We start from the raw sequence: 18,179 nt of genomic DNA on the forward strand, positions 1-18,179 counted from the left end.
TGAGTATTTGATTACATAACATTTTGCATCAAATCGGCATCTCCTTTGAGAAAAAAAAGCAAAAATATTTTTGATAAGTTTTTCTGTCAGTAGATACATATTTGATGCAGAAATGTCTGCAGCAATTACACAATGTGTGCACATACCCTAATCCTGTAATCTGACATTGAGTTCACTGAGTTCCCCTGGGGTAATTTCCTTAAGTTCACCTGAGGTCACAGCTGGTGTACCAGGGGAACTGACAGCTGTGACCTTAGGTGAACTCACTTACATCACAGCTCTCACAGCTGCAGCTCCATCACTGTCTCCCAGAGGCACCAATGCCAGGTTTTCTAATGTAAACTCAAACTGCAACTTTAGTATGTAGCAGAGTCAGGATTGGTATGGGATGTCATTGTGTATATTTCGTCAGACTTGCAGGGGTGTTTTGTGGTTTAAAAAATTGGAGAAGAATTTTTTTGCTGCATTTTTTTAAATAAATGATTTTTCTCTAAGTCTTGTGTTTTTATTTTTACTTATGAACACCATTTTATAGCAATGAAGTTTGGGTCCTTATTGACTTGCATATGGCTTTGGAGTCCAGGCTCAAGTTCTGGTCAAGTCCATTCCCGAACTAGATTTTCTATTTAACTTCTCAGGGAACCTGAACATCTGCGAGTTCACCCATTTCTGGATCTGAAGTTTACGAGAAGATCAGCAGATGAGGTTAAGTGAGAGAGTAAAAGAAAAGATGAAATAATTGTTTGTTAGGAGAGTGCTATGGTTTGGGGATAGCAAAGGACAAAGGATTAGTGGGGCAATAACTGTAAGGGTATATGTAGAAATGATAAAGGAGTAATTGCAAAAAGAAAAGTAAGAAACAGTTAGGAAATAGTTGCAGTGCTAAACTTCTATCTACGTATAGTATATTACTGGAATATTTCTTACGTGTACTTAACCATTTCACCCCCCAACTCTGTTTTCAGCTTCATGATCAGGCCAAATGTTATAATTCTGACCATTGTCAATTTCTGTGGAAATAACTCTGAAATGCTTCAATATATTCCAGTAATTCCAAGACTATTTTTTTAGGAGATATGTTGTAGCTCATGTTAGTGGTAAACTTTGATTGATATGATTTGCTTTAATTTTATGAAAATACTTTTTTTTTACAGAAAATATAAAGGAAAATGCTATATTCAAGTGCTTAATTTCTATGCCATTAAACCAGATTGTTATACACCACATGAAATAATAAATAACATCAGCATCAATTTGAAAACATTTTTTTTTGGTTTGAAAGATAGAGGGGTTAAACGTTTTGCAGCAATTTCAAATTTTTCCCACAAAGTTTACAAAATGAATTTTTTAAGTTACCGCATTACATTTGTAGTTGGCTATGTAACAGAAAATACCCTCAAAATACACCATTTTAAAAACGTCAGCACTCAAAGGACTCAACCACCCTGAGCCTGCAGGACAGCTTGAATTTCTCTGTAACTTGATTGGTGCTGCATTTCCACCATCCGGACTATCCTGCATTGCAATTTTTCATTAGTTTTTCTCTGCCATCCATGTCCAGAGAAATTAAGTACAGTGCTAAGGGTTGTAAACTTGTTGATTATAATGCACACCGTGGACAAAGGAACATCAAGATCTCTGGACATGGACTTCTAACCTTGAGATTGTTGATATTTTTCAACAATTTTTTTTTTCTCAAATCCTCAAACAGTTCTTTTCCCCAATTTACATTCTCCATGCTTATATTGTGGCACATACAAACACAACTTAAAGATTGGGTCAACCTTTCCCCTTTTTATGTGATTTCAGGTGTACATAGCAGAATCTTACCTTCTCTCGTTGTCAGCAGTTCACATTCGAGGAGCAGTCAATGCTACGGCGGAGTTCCTCAGCCGGGTTCCATTGCAGCAGGGAGAATGGGTCTTAAAGCAATCTATTTTCAGGCTCATTACTAACATGTGGGGTCTTCCAGTTATAGATCTCTTTGTCACGAGAGCTAACAGGCAGATGCATTGTTTCTGCTCCCTGAATCCGCTGGAAAATCCCTATGCGGTAGACTCACTCCTGATAAAATGGGACTTTACTCTGGGTTATGCTTTTCCACTGATTCTACTGATTCCCCTAGTCCTCAGGAAGATACGGGAGAACAGGGCCAGACTGATCTTGATAGCTCTGTTTTGGCCCAAAACGCCATGGTTCTTCTGGCTCCAAAAACTGTCCGTCTCGGATCCATGGGTCCTTCTGGAACTGCCGGACCTTCTCTCCCAAGGTCCAGTTCTACACCCGTTGGCAGAGAAGCTTCACCTGACGGCGTGGAATTTGAACGGAGACTGTTAATCAGTAAGGGGTTTTCTGCTTTTCTTGTCTCCACCCTCCTCAGAAGCAGAAAGCTATTAGATAATGCTATTTCACATTACCCACACCTGTAACTTGCCAAAGGTGAGCTTTAATCAGCATCACATGCTTCAAACAAAACTGTTTAACCACAGTTTTGATAAGGGTCCAGCCCGTTATGGCGGTTTTGTGTGAAATTTGTCCAATTTGTCTTTTTTTTTGTTTTGTTCCAATACACATAAAGGAAATAAACATGTGTATAACAAAACATGAGTAATTTCAATAATTTTCTGGGAGAAATACTTCAATTTCTGGAACAATTTAAAGGGTGGTAACACTTTCGACCATGACTGTACCAACTGTAAAGTTTTATTTTGTAGAACTTGCGCAAAATATAACAAAATGTTTATTGTATTTATTTTTTTAGTTGAGACATTACATGAAGCTTTTATGTATCAATGATCCGAAGGCAGAAAAAGTATGTTTTAATGATAAAGGTGAAATACCTGAGACATTAGAGATCCTTAATTTTATAACTGAATTACATGATAATGCTACAGGAGGAGACACAATAGAAGGACTCACAGCAACTGTTGGCTCATTTGATGGATCCCGTACACCAGATCAGCAACTGAATATTTCATCTTTAGATATACTTTGGGTTAATAATAAGGTAAATCACCAAGATATTAAACAGCTTGTCTCATTACCAAAATGCATATTTGTAAATTGCTGCTGATACTGCTATAACTCATGTTACTAATACTGTTACTTCAGCAACTACTACTAGTACTACTATTACTATTATTATTATTATTATTATTATTATTATTATTAGTAATAATAATAATAATAATAATAATAATAATAATAATAAACACATCTTTACTTACTTTATTGATAGTAGAGTGATGGAAAGTATCCAAGTCTTTTTTTTGTGTGATCTCGTGTAGCGTGACTATTGTAAGGCTTTATTAAATTTACACAATATGTCGGGGAAATTCTTCAACCAAACATATAACCATTATGTTTACAACCATTAAAAACTGTCAATATAAAAATTGATTTATTTTTTATGTAAAATTCTTTATAGTTAGAAGCCAGTTGTAAATATTGCTTGTATTTTCTAGTCCATCCATTAATGTAATAAAAAGGGAATTCAAATAAATCTGCATGAACTGGTCACCAGCCGGTATTTGGTTATTAAGCACAAGGAGGGTGTAAAAAAGGGATATATGGATCAGATTATCAAGAAACTTTAGAAAAGACAAAAGAAGAAAAGTTAATTAGTGAGTTAAGGGGATAATTGACTTATCCAGGGTAATGAATTTCAAAGAATTGACGAGAATGAGAGACGTTTTGAAGGCAGAAGAGTGAGGCTCTGGTTATTGCGGATGTTAACCTTACGTCAATAGCGAAGCGAAGAACATGGGTAGTGTGATAGACAGAGTTGATGGGGGAAATGTAGAGCGTGACCTGTAGAGAGTTTTGAGGGTGAAAGTAACAAATTTATATTGCCCTCTTTAGTGGATGGGCAACTAATGCAATGTCGGGCCAGGTTGCATGCACCGGTGTAGCAGTTGAACAGGAATATTATCTGGGCTGCTGCTTTCTGGATACATTAGAGGGTGTTTAGAAAGAGGGAGACTGATTAGTAGAGAGATGCAATAGTCCAATTGAGAAATTTTTGAAATAAATGAGCGAGTCATTGGATGCAGGGAGTGAAGGAACCATGTCAGTCATATATACCCCAAAATACCAATTATTCTGCTTGGGAGTTACTGTAGAATAACACACGAAAATGGCAATATTTGGTATTACTATAGTATGGGCGAAAAACAACGAGATTAATTCATGGCAGATTCAGTTTTAGATAGAGCAAGGATGTAATGTTAAAGACAGTGGACAATCACTTGTACTTTAAAGTATTAAAGGGGTGATGTAAGAAGAAGTGTATAAGGGTATTATCAGTAAGGGATGTATAACTGCATCTCAATAAATTAGAATATCATCAGAATGTGAATTTATTTCATTAATTCAATACAAAAACGGAAACACATATTATACAGTCATTTCAAACAGTTATATATTTTGTGTTTATTTCTGTTAATGTTGATGGTTATGGCTTACAGCCAATGAAAACCCAAAAGTCATTATCTCAGAAAATTAGAATAATTACCACAAAATGCCTGCAAAGGAATCCTAAGCATTAAAAATGGTCCTTTTGTCTGGTTCAGTAGTCTACACGATCATGGGGAAGACTGATGACTTGACAGATGTTGAGAAGACAGTCATTGACACTCCACAAGGAGGGTAAGCCACAAAAGGTCATTGCATTGCTGAAAAAGCTGGCTGTTCACAGAGTCCTGTATCCTAGCATATTAATAGAAAATTGAGTGGAAGGAAAAAGGTGAAAAAGCAACCCGGGATAACCACAGCCTTGATAGGATTGTTAAGGAAAGACTATTCCAAAATTTTGAGATTTACAAGGCGTGAACTGCTGCTTGAGTCAGTGCTTCAAGAGCCACCACACACAAACATATTCAGGACATGGGCTACAGCTCTCACACTCCTTGTGTCAAGACACTCATGACCAATAGATAATGCTAGAAGCATCTTCCTTTGGCCAAGGAGAAAAGAACTGGAGTGTCGCTCAGTGGTCCAAGTTGTTATTTTCAGATGAAAGTAAATTTTGCATTTCATTTGGAAATCAAGGTTGTATAGTCTGGAGGAAGAGTGGAGGCCACAATCCAAGCTGCTTCAGGTCAAGTGGGAAGATTCCACAATCAGTGATGGTTTGGGGAGCCATGCCATCTATTGGTGTAGCTGCACTGTGTTTTATCAAGACCAAAGTCAGCGCAGCCGTCTACCAGGACATTTTACAGCACTTCATGCTTCCCTCTCCCGACAAGCTTTTTGGAGATGGAAATATCATTTTCCAGCAGGACTTGGCACATGTCAACCCTGCTAAAAGTACCAATACGTGGTTTACTAACCACAGTATCACTGTGCTTGATTTACCAGCAAATTCACCTCATCTAAAGAGGAAGATGAGAGACACCAGATCCAAAACGGCAGATGACCTGAAGACTGCTATCAAAGCAACTTCGGCTTCCATAACACCTCAGCAGTGCCACAGGCTGATTGCCTCCATGCCACGCTGCATTGATGCAGTAATTCACGCAAGAGGACCCCCAATCAAGTATCGAGGCATTTACTGCACAGACTTTTCAGTAGGCCCCAACATTTCTGAGTTTAAAATCATTTATTTAGTTGTTCTCGTATAATATTCTAATTTTGTGAGATAATAATGGCTTTTGGATTTTCATTGACTGTAAGCCATAATCATCAACATAAACAGAAATAAACACATGAAATAGATCCCTCTCTGTCTAATAACTCTACATAATAAATAATACACATGTGAAATAGATCGCCGGGGTGTAATGACTCTATATAATATATGTGTTTCCCATTTTGTATTGAATTACTGAAATAAATTAACTTTTTGATGATATTCAAATTCATTTAGATGCAGTTGTATTTAAAACCAAATTTGCTGCTGTTTTGTCCAGTGTGGGCAGTGTATATAGAGAAGAGTAGCGGTTTATGACTGAACCCTGAGGAACCCCAACAGTAAGGTCAAGAGGAGAGAAAGAGGAGCTTTCATAAGTAGAGATGAGCAAACTTGTTCAATAAATGCTCGCCAATCTCAAATTCGATATGAGCCTTGGTCCTTCTTGCTCGGGTTAGGAAATCCAAACTCTTTCCCCAAAAGTCGGCAATGTTCCATTTTGCTTGATAACAGTCTGTGACTTTTCTATTACTATACTATTACTTTGGCTATGATAGTGGTGCTGTATGATGATTGGGGGCATGCATGATGAGGGGAGAACTCAGAGAAGCGACAGCTTTTTTTTTGTTTCTTAACTTTGTGTAGATTTTCCGACAGCCAATCGGGGTGCAGAAAACATACACAATGTTCAGACACAAGGGCTTGTGTTATTGGCTGCCTAAGTCACATGTCCCCCTGCGTATAGCATGTGGACATGCGGCATCGGCACCATTTTGCAATTGATAAAGTTGTGGGACTGTACTACCATTGCTGCTGCTAAACACTTAGCTAGGGGTTTTATCATAGGCAATTGAGATAGTTAGGACGTAGGACGATAGTGTAGAATAGGGAAGTGCAGTGTGGGGAAGGTTGTGTACCACAAATTGGCATTTCATCATAGTGATAACTAATTGTGTACTCCAGGATTCACTTGGTGTGAATTCAGAAGCACTCACCTGAGTAGCTCAGCAGAGGTGGTGGAGGAGAAGGAGAAAGATAAGGAGGTTATGTTGCTGATTCCCACACAAACACGTAGTGATGCAATCATGAATATTAATTAGCACGACTAGTTTTCATTAATATTCAGGAATTTATTTATTTTATTTTTCTCTAAACTATTCGATTAAAATTGGTTTGCATTTTATTTGATCATTTATCAAATATTTAGGGGGACTTTGTACGTATAGGATATTTATGTATGGGATATTTGCCTGTGGGCCTTTTAAGTATTTTAAACTTGCATTTTTTCGGGGGGAAAATAATCAGAAAACAAGCAGAGGTTAAATGTGGATTGGCCAACGCGGTACATAAACAGCAGGCAGGAAAAGTAGTCAGGAAACAAGCCCACAAAATCACAAAACAGAACTGGGGGTAACAGTAACAAGAGGTTCATAGCTATGTGTGGCAGTGGTCAGCAGACAAGATGGGCCTAAAAAAGGGTGTGGTGCCGTCCCATTGGTTGTAGCTGAATGATGGTACTTCATCTGTGAGACACCCACCACCTACATTCAGCCAGTGGTTCTGCATCTGCCAGTGGGTAAGCATAACCTGCGTCCACCTGCGCCTCGACTCCTCTCCCATCATCAGCACTATGCACGAAAGGAACACGTTGTCACCTGGCGACTGGAGTACAAATTGACGGAGCGGACTCCGTTGGTGACTTAACAGCCGTGTGCGGCAATGATGCAAACCTGGCTGCGGGTCTTCGTCAGGGCAATGTTACACACGTGCCTTGTATGGCTCATGTGTGGAATCTGATTCTCCAGCAATTTTTAAACCACCATCCCGGCCTACATGGCCTTGTGCAGCGTGCACGCTTGCTATGTGCTCACTTCCATCGTTCACATCCAGCAGCTCAACAAATTTCATCGCTCCAGAAGCCTTTTGGTCTGGCGGTTCAACGCCTGAAATGTGATGTGCCGACATGCAGGAATTTGAAACAGCACATGTTGCAGCATCTGTGGCAGCATCACCAAGCCCTGCTGCAATACATTATGACATATACCCTGGTCTAACTTGATCCAGAGGTGCAGATCACGCTGCTGGAGTGCTGTCAGATCAAGGACCTATGGACCCTTCTACACAGTTTACAAATGTTAATGAAGATGTTTAGCACTGGCGATGCCATTCTCAGCGTGACAATTCTGGTCATCTACATAATGGAGCACACTGTAAGCATTATTCGGAGTCAGGTGTTGGGACAAGAGGAAGGGGAGGAAGTACAGGAGGAGTCATATGCAGAAGGGATAACAAGATCTCCAAGGTCAACACGGTGAGCGGCACCTAGGCGGCAGTCATGGGACGGTGGGGGAGAGGGATTAACAAGGGCGCATAGTATCAGCCAAACTGTTGAGGAAGGTGGAGGAGCCCATGAAGAAATGGAGGATGGACTGGCGATGGGCATGGAAGACTCAGCAGATGATTGAGAGCTTGCTCACATTTCGGTTGTGCGAGGTTTGGGGAGAGGGCAGAGGAAGGATGCACGATTCTCACCTCTCCGCCACCAACACACCAAGGACTTGGTCCTCCTGGATGCACAAGACACATGAGCGCCTTCTTGCTGCACTACCTACAACATGACCCTCGGATTGTACGAATTCCAAGTAATGCTGACTACTGGGTTGCCACACAGTTAGACCCCTGGTACAAGACAAAATTTGGCGAAATAATTCCTTCCATAGAAAGGGACGCACGTATGCAGGAGTATAAGCAGAAGGTGGTACGCAATCTTAGATCTGCTTTTCCACTAAACACCAGTGCTGCACAGAGTGAATCTCAACGTTTTGTCATGGATAGGAGGAAATGGTCTTTTACTTGTCCACATCTGAGGGACCGAGGGCTGGCTGCTGTGCTGATACGGCGTTAAGTACAGTGTCCCTGCAGAGTTGCACTTTTGGTCATATACAAAATGAGTTGAAAAGGACAGATGCTGGTGGAAAGGGGAACAGGTATGTTGGAAAGGGGAAAAACATTTTGGCAGTGGGTTTGGTGGTTAAGCAACAGTAACATTTGCTGAAGAAACACAATCTTTTACGGTGGGACTGGCAGATTTGGATAAGGTGGTATATACTATGTTACCGCTATAGAAAAAAATTAAGAAGATAAAAAAAGAGAAAGGTATATATCCCCATCACCAGTCGGTGTCCACTGTGCTCTCAGATGGAAAAGGAGAGGTTAGCAATTGGAAGGTTAGGTGGAGGATACAGAGCTGTGTGGCTATGAAACTAATAGTAGCCTGAACCGAGTTAGACGCCACTCGGATCTTGAGACTGGGAGCCCTGTTAGCGTCACAGGGTCCAAACGCCGACCCAGCCCAGGAACTCCCTGTTAACATCACAGGGGCCATTGAGTACGCTGACCGTGTGCATTGGGGCCACACCTGTGGACAGCAGGCGCATCAGCAGCAGCAGGCCTGTTAATGCCACTGGGCTGCACTAGCAGGACTGGTAGGACAGGAGCTGGTCTTAACCGTTCTGCGTTACCAACTAAGGTGGCGGCCTGCATCGATGCCGTATCCTTGCCTACCTCTGGCCTAAAGCTGCAATGGGTTCAACACATGGAGGTGTGCTCTTTCAGAGCATAATAGAAGACTGCGCACCTCCTTGTTGGCTCCAGCCCCTTTTATAACCTGGGTCCGCCCCAAACCAGGGTGGACCACAATGCACCTCCTGGAGACAAAAGCAGAGTGACACGTCATGAGTGGCATAACTAGCGTCCTATTCGGAACCGCCACTTCAATGATGACCTCATGGCTGCCAAGACCCAAACACCTCACCAGTCATCGTCTGACCAACAATAATGAGTAAAACCAGTCATATGGGCGGACCTCTGCAAGCCAGTTGGGAGTGTCCTGGCCACATCGTCAGGACACCTGATGCCCTGTGGTCTATTTGGGCCCCCCACATCAGGGGCAGGGCCAAAGAGTTCATTACCGGACCTAGCCTCTGATGCAGTAAGTGCCTGAGCATGCTCAGTAGCATGAAATACAGTCTCCAAAAAATGACTTCAGCATGCTGTCTAGGCACAACACAGGACTTAGACCCAGCATGGAGTGCAAGTACCTGTGCAAAGAGGCTTTTCGCAAGTGTGGAAGCATGCACTGTAGCCCAAAATGAAGACTTAGCCTCTGGAATGGCACAGTCAGGTTGAGCATACTCTGTAGGCAAAACACTGAAGTTAGGCTGCGGCTGGGGTAAATCGTCACACGCATGCACACTAGCCAACTCTCCACAATTAGACATGGAGGAGAAAGCATCCAGCTGGATAATCCGTGGCACAGCCCTAAATGGCAGCTGACGCCTGGGCGCAACTGGAACCGCAGCAGGTTGCTTGCGTTTACAGCGGCACCGATTCATAACAACAAATAACAGCCAAAATAACAGGTGTGCTTCTTCCAGTGGATAATCTGATATGATCCTTTTTCCTCGGACACGACCATCACTAACAAATGTAGATGAGGCACCATAACAGCAGCTGCTTCAATGGATCTCAGGAGCTCCATAAAGTGGCCTCTCCTTCACCTCAAGTTCAAGATCACAAATACTCCATTCCACTGTGGTGTCAACCCAATTACACTTGCTTCCTAACAGCTCTCCGGTTTCCACCAGCCCTGCTGAGTATGGGGTAACAGAGATGGTTGAGTCTGCAGAGCTGTTCATTACACTATAGCCTGGGAATCAGAGGTCTGCTCCAAAGCTGCAGTGTGTACAGACAAATAAGTTATTATTAATATTATTGATTATAGAGCACCATTGATTCCATGGTGCTGTACATGAGAAGAGGGTTACATACAGAATACATATACAAGTAACAATAGACAGACTGGAACAGAGGGAAGAGGGCCCAGCCCTTGTGGGATTACTTTCTAAAGTATTTTGGGGAGGAGACAGTAGGTGGGGTGTAGGTTGGGAGGTCAGCTCCGCATGGTGGTGGGGTCATTGAAGGTTATAGTCATTTCTGAACAGATGATTTTTCAGGTTCCGTTTGAAGCTTGCGGGTGTAGCAGATAATCTGACGTGTTGGGGCAGCGAGTTCCAGGAGACAGGGGAAATGATCTACATAGATGCCCAGAAGCTTTGTGAATCGGATCCAGGCCCCGATGAAGAAGGTGCTGAGCATAATGTACACCCTCATTTCCAAACCGTACATCCTCCTGGTCTAGACAATGGTGAACATGATGAGGAGACTCAGATACCTGATTGGAACGACAACTTTGCTATTCGGTCAGGGCAGGAAGAGGTTGTCACGGAGGACTCAGGACGAGGGGAATGAAAACACACAGGGTGATGATGAGGTTGGAGACCCCACTTACTGTCAAACCAAAGTCAGCCAGTCGATGACATCAACAGACGAGGTGGAAGAGGATGCTACTGATGACAAGTTTACGTTGTGTCTTCCTGGACAGAGACAAAATACTGGAAGCACGTCAACAACTGAATCCTTGGCCACAACTCTGCCTCTGAGCATAAGTCACGTTGGCTATGCAGGTTGCATGGGCTGTAAGCCTTGCCTAGCCTGGGACTTTTTGGACATCGCAAAGGATCACCCAAGTCATGTAATCTGTAAGATTTGTTAACAATCTGTAAGAAGAAGGCAAAACCTCACAACTTTGAGTACTTCTTCCATGAAGTGTCACATGGATATGAATTGATAGCGTAAGGGTGTATTGCTCAGCTTTAGCCACTGTCAATGCAACATGCTTATTTGCCGTTCATTGCATGCATTGTTTCAGACTGCACACAATGGGCTGCTGTTTTTTTTATCTGTTTTTGTCTATTTGGTCAGTATAGCAATAGCAAATTGGTCTTCGGGTGTGGACTTGGAGATGCTGTCTATTAACAGAAGGCAAAGCTAAAGGTGTGTGTTACAGCAAGGAGCCATCGCGGAAACACTTCGTTCAATTGTGAGGGGAGTCGTGTTGGAGTTTGGTGAGGAGGACCATAACGCCAGTGAGCAGCATCCTGTGCCACAGACCAACATTTTTCCGGTGCTGTCTACACTGTTTACCATGAGAGGAGCGTAAAGTCTGAATTTATGGCAACTGGACATCACAGTACCCGGGTACGGTAGGCTGTGCCCAGACAGTAATGCGTGCACGCAACACTTTGTTTTATTAGCAAAACACATATCTGTTCTGGGTAGGCCGACTATATAGACAATAAGACTTGCTGCCTCTGCACTGTCAAATTGTCACGTACAGTATAAATGATAGAGGGACAGCGACACATGTTTGCATTGACTGTTGCTTTTCAAGATTTCCATGACTGTGTTGCAGAGCTGTGTGGTTTGCATTCACGCTGTTATCACCTGCCTTATCTCTGAGGCTTCAGCTAACAAGGTTATTCAGGGGGGGGGTAACGTGTTTTGTCTATGTTTAGGTAGATAACTTGGAAGCTCTTGTGATGCGCCACTGGTAAGTCGTGTTCGCACACACACACACACACACAAATTACTGCTGCTATGCAGAGGGATTAGCAGGTAGTAGGCAACTGAATATATTGTTCTATTATTTCAATTTTATGCATGGTTCTTATTGTTTGTTTTGGGAAAGTGAAAGAATCATTTATCAACCCAACTGCCTAGAGTCCTTTTCCTGTTGCGTGGTTTTGCTGCATACTGGTGAGCCCACCCTTTACATGACTTAAAATGAAGCATAAGTTGCAATGGGAATTTCACTGTGCAACAATGCGGCCTAGCGGGGCTGTGCAACCACCGCCTGCCCCATCACGTGCATCTGCGTGCTCTTCATCCTCTGTGACTGTGGGGACAGCAGTCACACATGCTTTTTCACGCTGAATTTCCACCACTTTACCCGTAAGTGGGAGTGTGATTGGCAGGTCGTCACTTGTTTAAGAAGTGGAAACAGATGGTATTGTTGAGCTGTCAGACATCGAGAGAACCACCACTGGATGAAGGCAACATTATATCCGCGTATGCACCTTCGACACAGATTGGCTGGACTACCTGAAATTAATAATTGCGTTCCAGAAATGGAAAGGAGTGTAGAATGCACATGTGTTGTACCTTGCTTGGCAGCAAAGGAACACTAACTTAGTATTCCAGACAATTTTGGGATGGCAGAAAAAGTGTCAGCTCTTTGGGCAAATTAAATAACGTGCCAAAAGTGGGCAGGTGGGTACAGTGGTCGTGTTCTGTGTGTACCAGGGCAGTAAAGGAAGCCTCACTTTCTATCCCTCCTAATGATGAAATGCAGCAAGGAATTCCTTGAGTTTGCTATTAAAATAGCGTAGTAAAAATGTGCTGGAGGGTAGAATGCAGAGGCGGTGGAACTTGCTTGGCACAAGTGGGACACTAATGGAGTACAGCACCCACTTTTTGGATAGCACTAACTGGCAGCACTCTTTTTATTAGAATGGCTTTGCAAAAAGGGCAGGAGGGTAGAATGCAGAGGTAGTGGGACTTGCTTGGCACATGTGGGACACTAATGGAGTACAGCAGACACTTTTTGGATGCCACTTATTTTCAGCACTCTTTGCTATAAAAATAACGTAGAAAAATGTGCTGGAGGGTATAATGCAGAGGTGGTGGAACTTGCTTGGCACAAGTGGGACACAAAATTAGTATAGCAGACACTTTTTGGATGGCACTAACTGGCAGCACTCTTTTCTGTAAAAATAGCGTAGCAAAATGTGCTGGAGGGTAGAATGCAGAGGTGGTGGAACTTGCTTGGCACAAGTGGGACACTAATGGAGTACAGCAGCCACTTTTTGGATGGCACTAACTGGCAGCACTCTTTTCTATTAAAATGGCTTTGCAAAAAGGGCAGGAGGGTAGAATGCAGAGGTGGTGGGACTTGCTTGGCACAAGTGGGACAGTAATGGAGTACGGCAGCCACTTTTTGGATGGCACTAACTGGCAGCACTCTTTTCTATTAAAATGGCTTTGCAAAAAAGGGCAGGAGGGTGTAATGCAGAGGTGGTGGGACTTGCTTGGTACAAGTGGGACACAAAATTAGTATAGCAGACACTTTTTGGATGTCACTTATGTTCCGCTCTGTTTGCTATAAAAATAGCGTAGCAAAATGTGCTGGAGGGTAGAATGCAGAGGTGGTGGGACTTGCTTGGCACAACTGGGACACTAATGGAGTACAGCAGCCACGTTTTGGATGGCACTAACTGGCAGCACTCTTTGCTATTAAAATGGCTTTGCAAAAAAGGGCAGGAGGGTACAGTGGCCAGGTTCTGGGTCAGTGTAGAGGAAAGGAAGCCTCCCTTTCTATCCCTCCTAATGGTGAAATGAAGCAAGGAATCCCCTGAGCTTAGGTACACAGACACTGTTATCTGAAGCTGTATACAGCATTTCCACGGACCTGACTGTCACCTATGGCTCTGAGCCTGAGGAAATGAGCCTTGAAAAGGGCTGAAATAAACTTCTGTCCCTAATCTGTAGAGCACTGTGTGTATAGCGTACACAGCTGGACCGGCGACAGCAGCTGCGTGAGCGGTGACTGTCACCCAGGCGCAGAAGGCAGATAATGGCGGCGACAGGGGAAATGGCCGTATTTTATAAGGCAAGGACATGTGACATTCAGTCTATGACACGTGCCCTTGCTTGTCTGGCAAAAAGTCCACTTACCTGTGTGTGTGTCTGGGATTGGCTGACATGCTGGCCCGCCCCACTGCACGTGCGCATAGGGAAAAAAAAAATGGCGATCGCCATTTTCTCAGCACCACAGATCTAAACCCCGTCCCCCCCGCACACTATTTGCTGAAATTTGATAATCGTGTGAATCACAGAGTGACTCACACTATTACAGTGAAAAGCCAGCTAGTAATTGGCTAGGTTTTTTGCTGATCGAACCGTTCTCAAACGTAACTCGAGCTGCCGAACTTTTAGCAAAAAGCTCGAGTTCTAGTTCGATCTAAAACACCCCCCAAAATCACTCGAACATGAAATTGGCGAACCTCGAACCGCGCTCAAGTCTTCTGATGACACTCTGGATTATCTAGTTTTTGCCCTTTTTTGATTCTTCTCTGTCACTGAAACATAACACTCTCCGGTGTTGCTTCAGGTCTTCTCTGTACTTTTCACTCTCCGCTCCTCACACTTTCCTCTACACCTCCACTCTACTTCACTTCTCATAACTCACTCTTTCACTGACTATTTCTTCCCGCTAACTTCCCAACTGACTACTGGCCCCTCCCCCTCGCTGGGTCTCTCCCTTCAGATTGGGTGGCTACTAACCAATTAGTGCCCTTCTCTTTTACCTCTTGCTAGGCAGTCTCCCAGTCTGCTGTGGTGGTTTTCTATGTGGCCTGAGGGTGCTGGTGTACTGACAGATATTCCGGGATTTGGGTTTCCACTGGTTACATTTGTGGCACCTGGCACCGCAGGGGTGCTACTTTCTCAAAGTTCAATTAATGAGTATTACATGCTCCTTACATTGCCGCTGCATGTTCAGCTCTCTGTAGGAGAACTTGTGTCCCAGTATCGAGACACTGTACCTTGTTCTCTAGTATAGATAATTGCTTTCCTCAGACCCAGTTGCCTGGGATAAGGATTCTTGCCTTTTGCTCAAATCACTTTATATTACTTACCTAAACAGTCGCTGTGGTGGAGTTGGGTCATATGAGCGTCTCCATTCTTCGGTGCCGGCGCCTCCTGTTTTGGCCATCTTCGTCCTCCTTCTGAAGTCTGTGTGCATGACGCGTCCTAAGTCACACACTCGCCAGTCCCGTTCAGATGCACTACAGTACTTTGATCTGAAAAGAAAAGAAAATTCTGTACTTGGCAACGACTTGGTTGCAAAAAGTGTATAAATAATTTTATTAAATATTATGAAAGCATTATAGCAAGCAGAGAAAAATACATAGAATGTAAAAAACTGTAGAGTCAGACGGTGTACGCCAGCAGATGGCGCCATCACAACACACTGGCACGCAGGACTAATACTGAAAATAAGCCAACAAAAATAGAAATTCAGTGCAAAGACACGGGTATTTCAAATACTGGAATATGCTGACAAACAGACAGTGCCCCGCCGTGACCATAACAGTAAATACAATAGTCCATACAACAATATACAGATCAATGTGGGGTCACAACGGTGTGCAGCCAAATGTACCTAGATGTGAAATGAGGGATCCAAGCCCCGACCTATAGGTTTCGGTGTTGATCCCTCTTCCGACCCCTCAATCCCTGTATATGGCTTTCTCCATATTGCAAATATGGCACGTTTTTTTCCTTGTCTTTTGGTATTGTTTATTTATAATACTTTGAACTGCCTGTGCAGGACCTAAATGCTGGCGAGTGTGGATGACGTAGGATGCGTCATGAACCCCAGCATCAGAAGAAGGATGACAAAGATGGCTAAAAGAGGAGGCACCAGAGAACAGAGACACCCATATGACCCAACTCCACCGCATTGACCACTGGTGGTGGCCGCAGCTTATAGTTACCAAATCTGGTGACAAGTTCATTTTAACTAAAGCCTGTTTTGCCTGAGATCTGGATTCCTGCTGCCATTAATCTTTGATTTCCTTCAGAATGTGCCATCTGAGATATGGTAGTCTCCATCTTTACACACAACACCATTTCTATGCAAGTCTGCTAGCAGCTAGACCATATATTTGTCATTTCTCAACACAATTCTGAGTAAATCTACAGAAAGCTGCTTCTCTGGGCTTTTCCATAACTATTAACCCTATCTGCTTCTGCTACTAACTAACTGTTGCATTTGGACATCTACTATTCCTATTATTACAGCATATTTTCCTAAACCATTCTGCCCAATCATGAACTCAACATTAAAGGCCCTGTCACACACAGATAAATCTTTGGCAGATCTGTGGTTGCAGGGAAATCATGGACATATTGTTCCATTTGTACACAGCCACAAACCTGGCATTGATTTTCCACATTTTCACTGCAGCCACAGATCTGCCACAGATCTGCCACAGATCTGCCACAGATCTGCCACAGATCTGCCACAGATCTGCCACAGATCTGCCACAGATCTGCCACAGATCTGCCACAGATCTATATGTGTGTGTGACAGGGCTATTAGGGTTATCCAAAAAAAAGCCATCTGCTGTACACTATTATTTTTCAGAACACAAAGACAGGAAAAATATATGCAAACTGTTATTTGACAATTGTAGGACTAATGTATTGCTAGAATGCAGACATTTTAATGTTTCAATTTTTATATACATTGTGTGCAGAATTATTAAGCAATTTGTATTTTAGAGGATTTTTTTATTATTGATCAACAACTATGTTCTCAATCAAACCAAAAGATTCATAAATATCAAAGCTTAATATTTTTGGCAGTTGGAGTGGGGTTTTTTTTAGATTTCGCTATCTTAGGAGGATATCTGTTTGTGCAGGTAACTATTACTGTGCAGAATTATTAGGCAACTTAATAAAAACCAAATCTATTCCCATCTCACTTGTTTATTTTCACCAGGTAAACCAATATAACTGCACAAAATTTAGAAATAAATAATTCTGACATGCAAAAACAAAACCCCAAAAAATTAGTGACCAATTTAGCCCCCTTTCTTTCTGATGACACTCAGCAGCCGACCATCCATAGATTCTGTCAGTTGCTTGATCTGTTTATGATCAACATTACATGCAGCAGCCACCACAGCCTCCAGACACTGTTCTGAGAGGTGGACTGTTTTCCCTCCCTGTAGATCATAAATTTTATGAGGGACAACAGGTTTTCTATGGGGTTCAGCTCAGGTGAACAAGGGGGCCATGTCATTATTTTTTCATCTTTTAGACCTTTACTGGCCAGCCATGCTGTGGAGTAGTTGGATGCATTTGATAGAGCATTGTCCTGCATAAAAATCATGTTTTTCTTCAACGATACCGACTTCTTCCTGTACCACTGCTTGAAAAAGGTGTCTTCCAGAAACTGGCAGTAGGTTTGGGACTTGAGCTTCACCCCATCCTCAACCTAAAAAGGTTCCACAAGTTCATCTTTGATATTACCAGCCCATACCAGTGCCCACCTCCACCTTGCTGGTGACTGAGACGGAGTGGAGCTCTCTGCCCTTTACTGATCCAGCCTCTGGCCCTACATCTGCCCATCAATAGTCACTCTCATTTCATCAGTCCATAAAACCTTTGAAAAATCATTCTTAAGATATTTCTTGGCCCAGTCTTGACGTTTTATCTTATGTTTCTTTTTCAGAGGTGGTGGTTTTCAGCCTTCCTTACCTTGGCCATGTCCCTGAGTATGGCACTCCTTGTGTTTTTTGATAGTCCAGTAACGTTGCAGGTCTGAAATATGGCCAAATTTGTGGCAAATGGCATCTTGGCAGCTTCACGCTTGATTTTCCTCAATTCATGGGCAGTTATTTTGCGCCTTTTTTGCCCAACACGCTTCGTGCGACCCTGTTGGTTATTTGCCATGAAACACTTGATTGTTCAGTGATCACGCTTCAAAAGTTTGGCAATTTCATGACTGCTGCATCCCTCTGCAAGACATCTCACAATATTGACTTTTCAGAGCCCGTCAAATCTCTCTTCTGACCCATTT

The 18,179-nt window shown here is 42.8% G+C and overlaps 1 protein-coding gene across 1 annotated transcript in view; it reads left to right on the top strand.

Moving 5' to 3' along the window:
* Window positions 1-18,179, top strand: part of LOC142316190 (vomeronasal type-2 receptor 26-like) — a 120,082-nt gene that overhangs the window by 62,305 nt on the left and 39,598 nt on the right. The window contains exon 4 of the mRNA XM_075352642.1: window positions 2,762-3,007. Within this exon, the coding sequence (XP_075208757.1) occupies window positions 2,762-3,007 (246 nt within the window). The remainder of the gene's footprint in view (window positions 1-2,761; window positions 3,008-18,179) is intronic.

Source organism: Anomaloglossus baeobatrachus, chromosome 1 (assembly GCF_048569485.1).
Source record: "Anomaloglossus baeobatrachus isolate aAnoBae1 chromosome 1, aAnoBae1.hap1, whole genome shotgun sequence".
NCBI lineage: Eukaryota > Metazoa > Chordata > Amphibia > Anura > Aromobatidae > Anomaloglossus > Anomaloglossus baeobatrachus.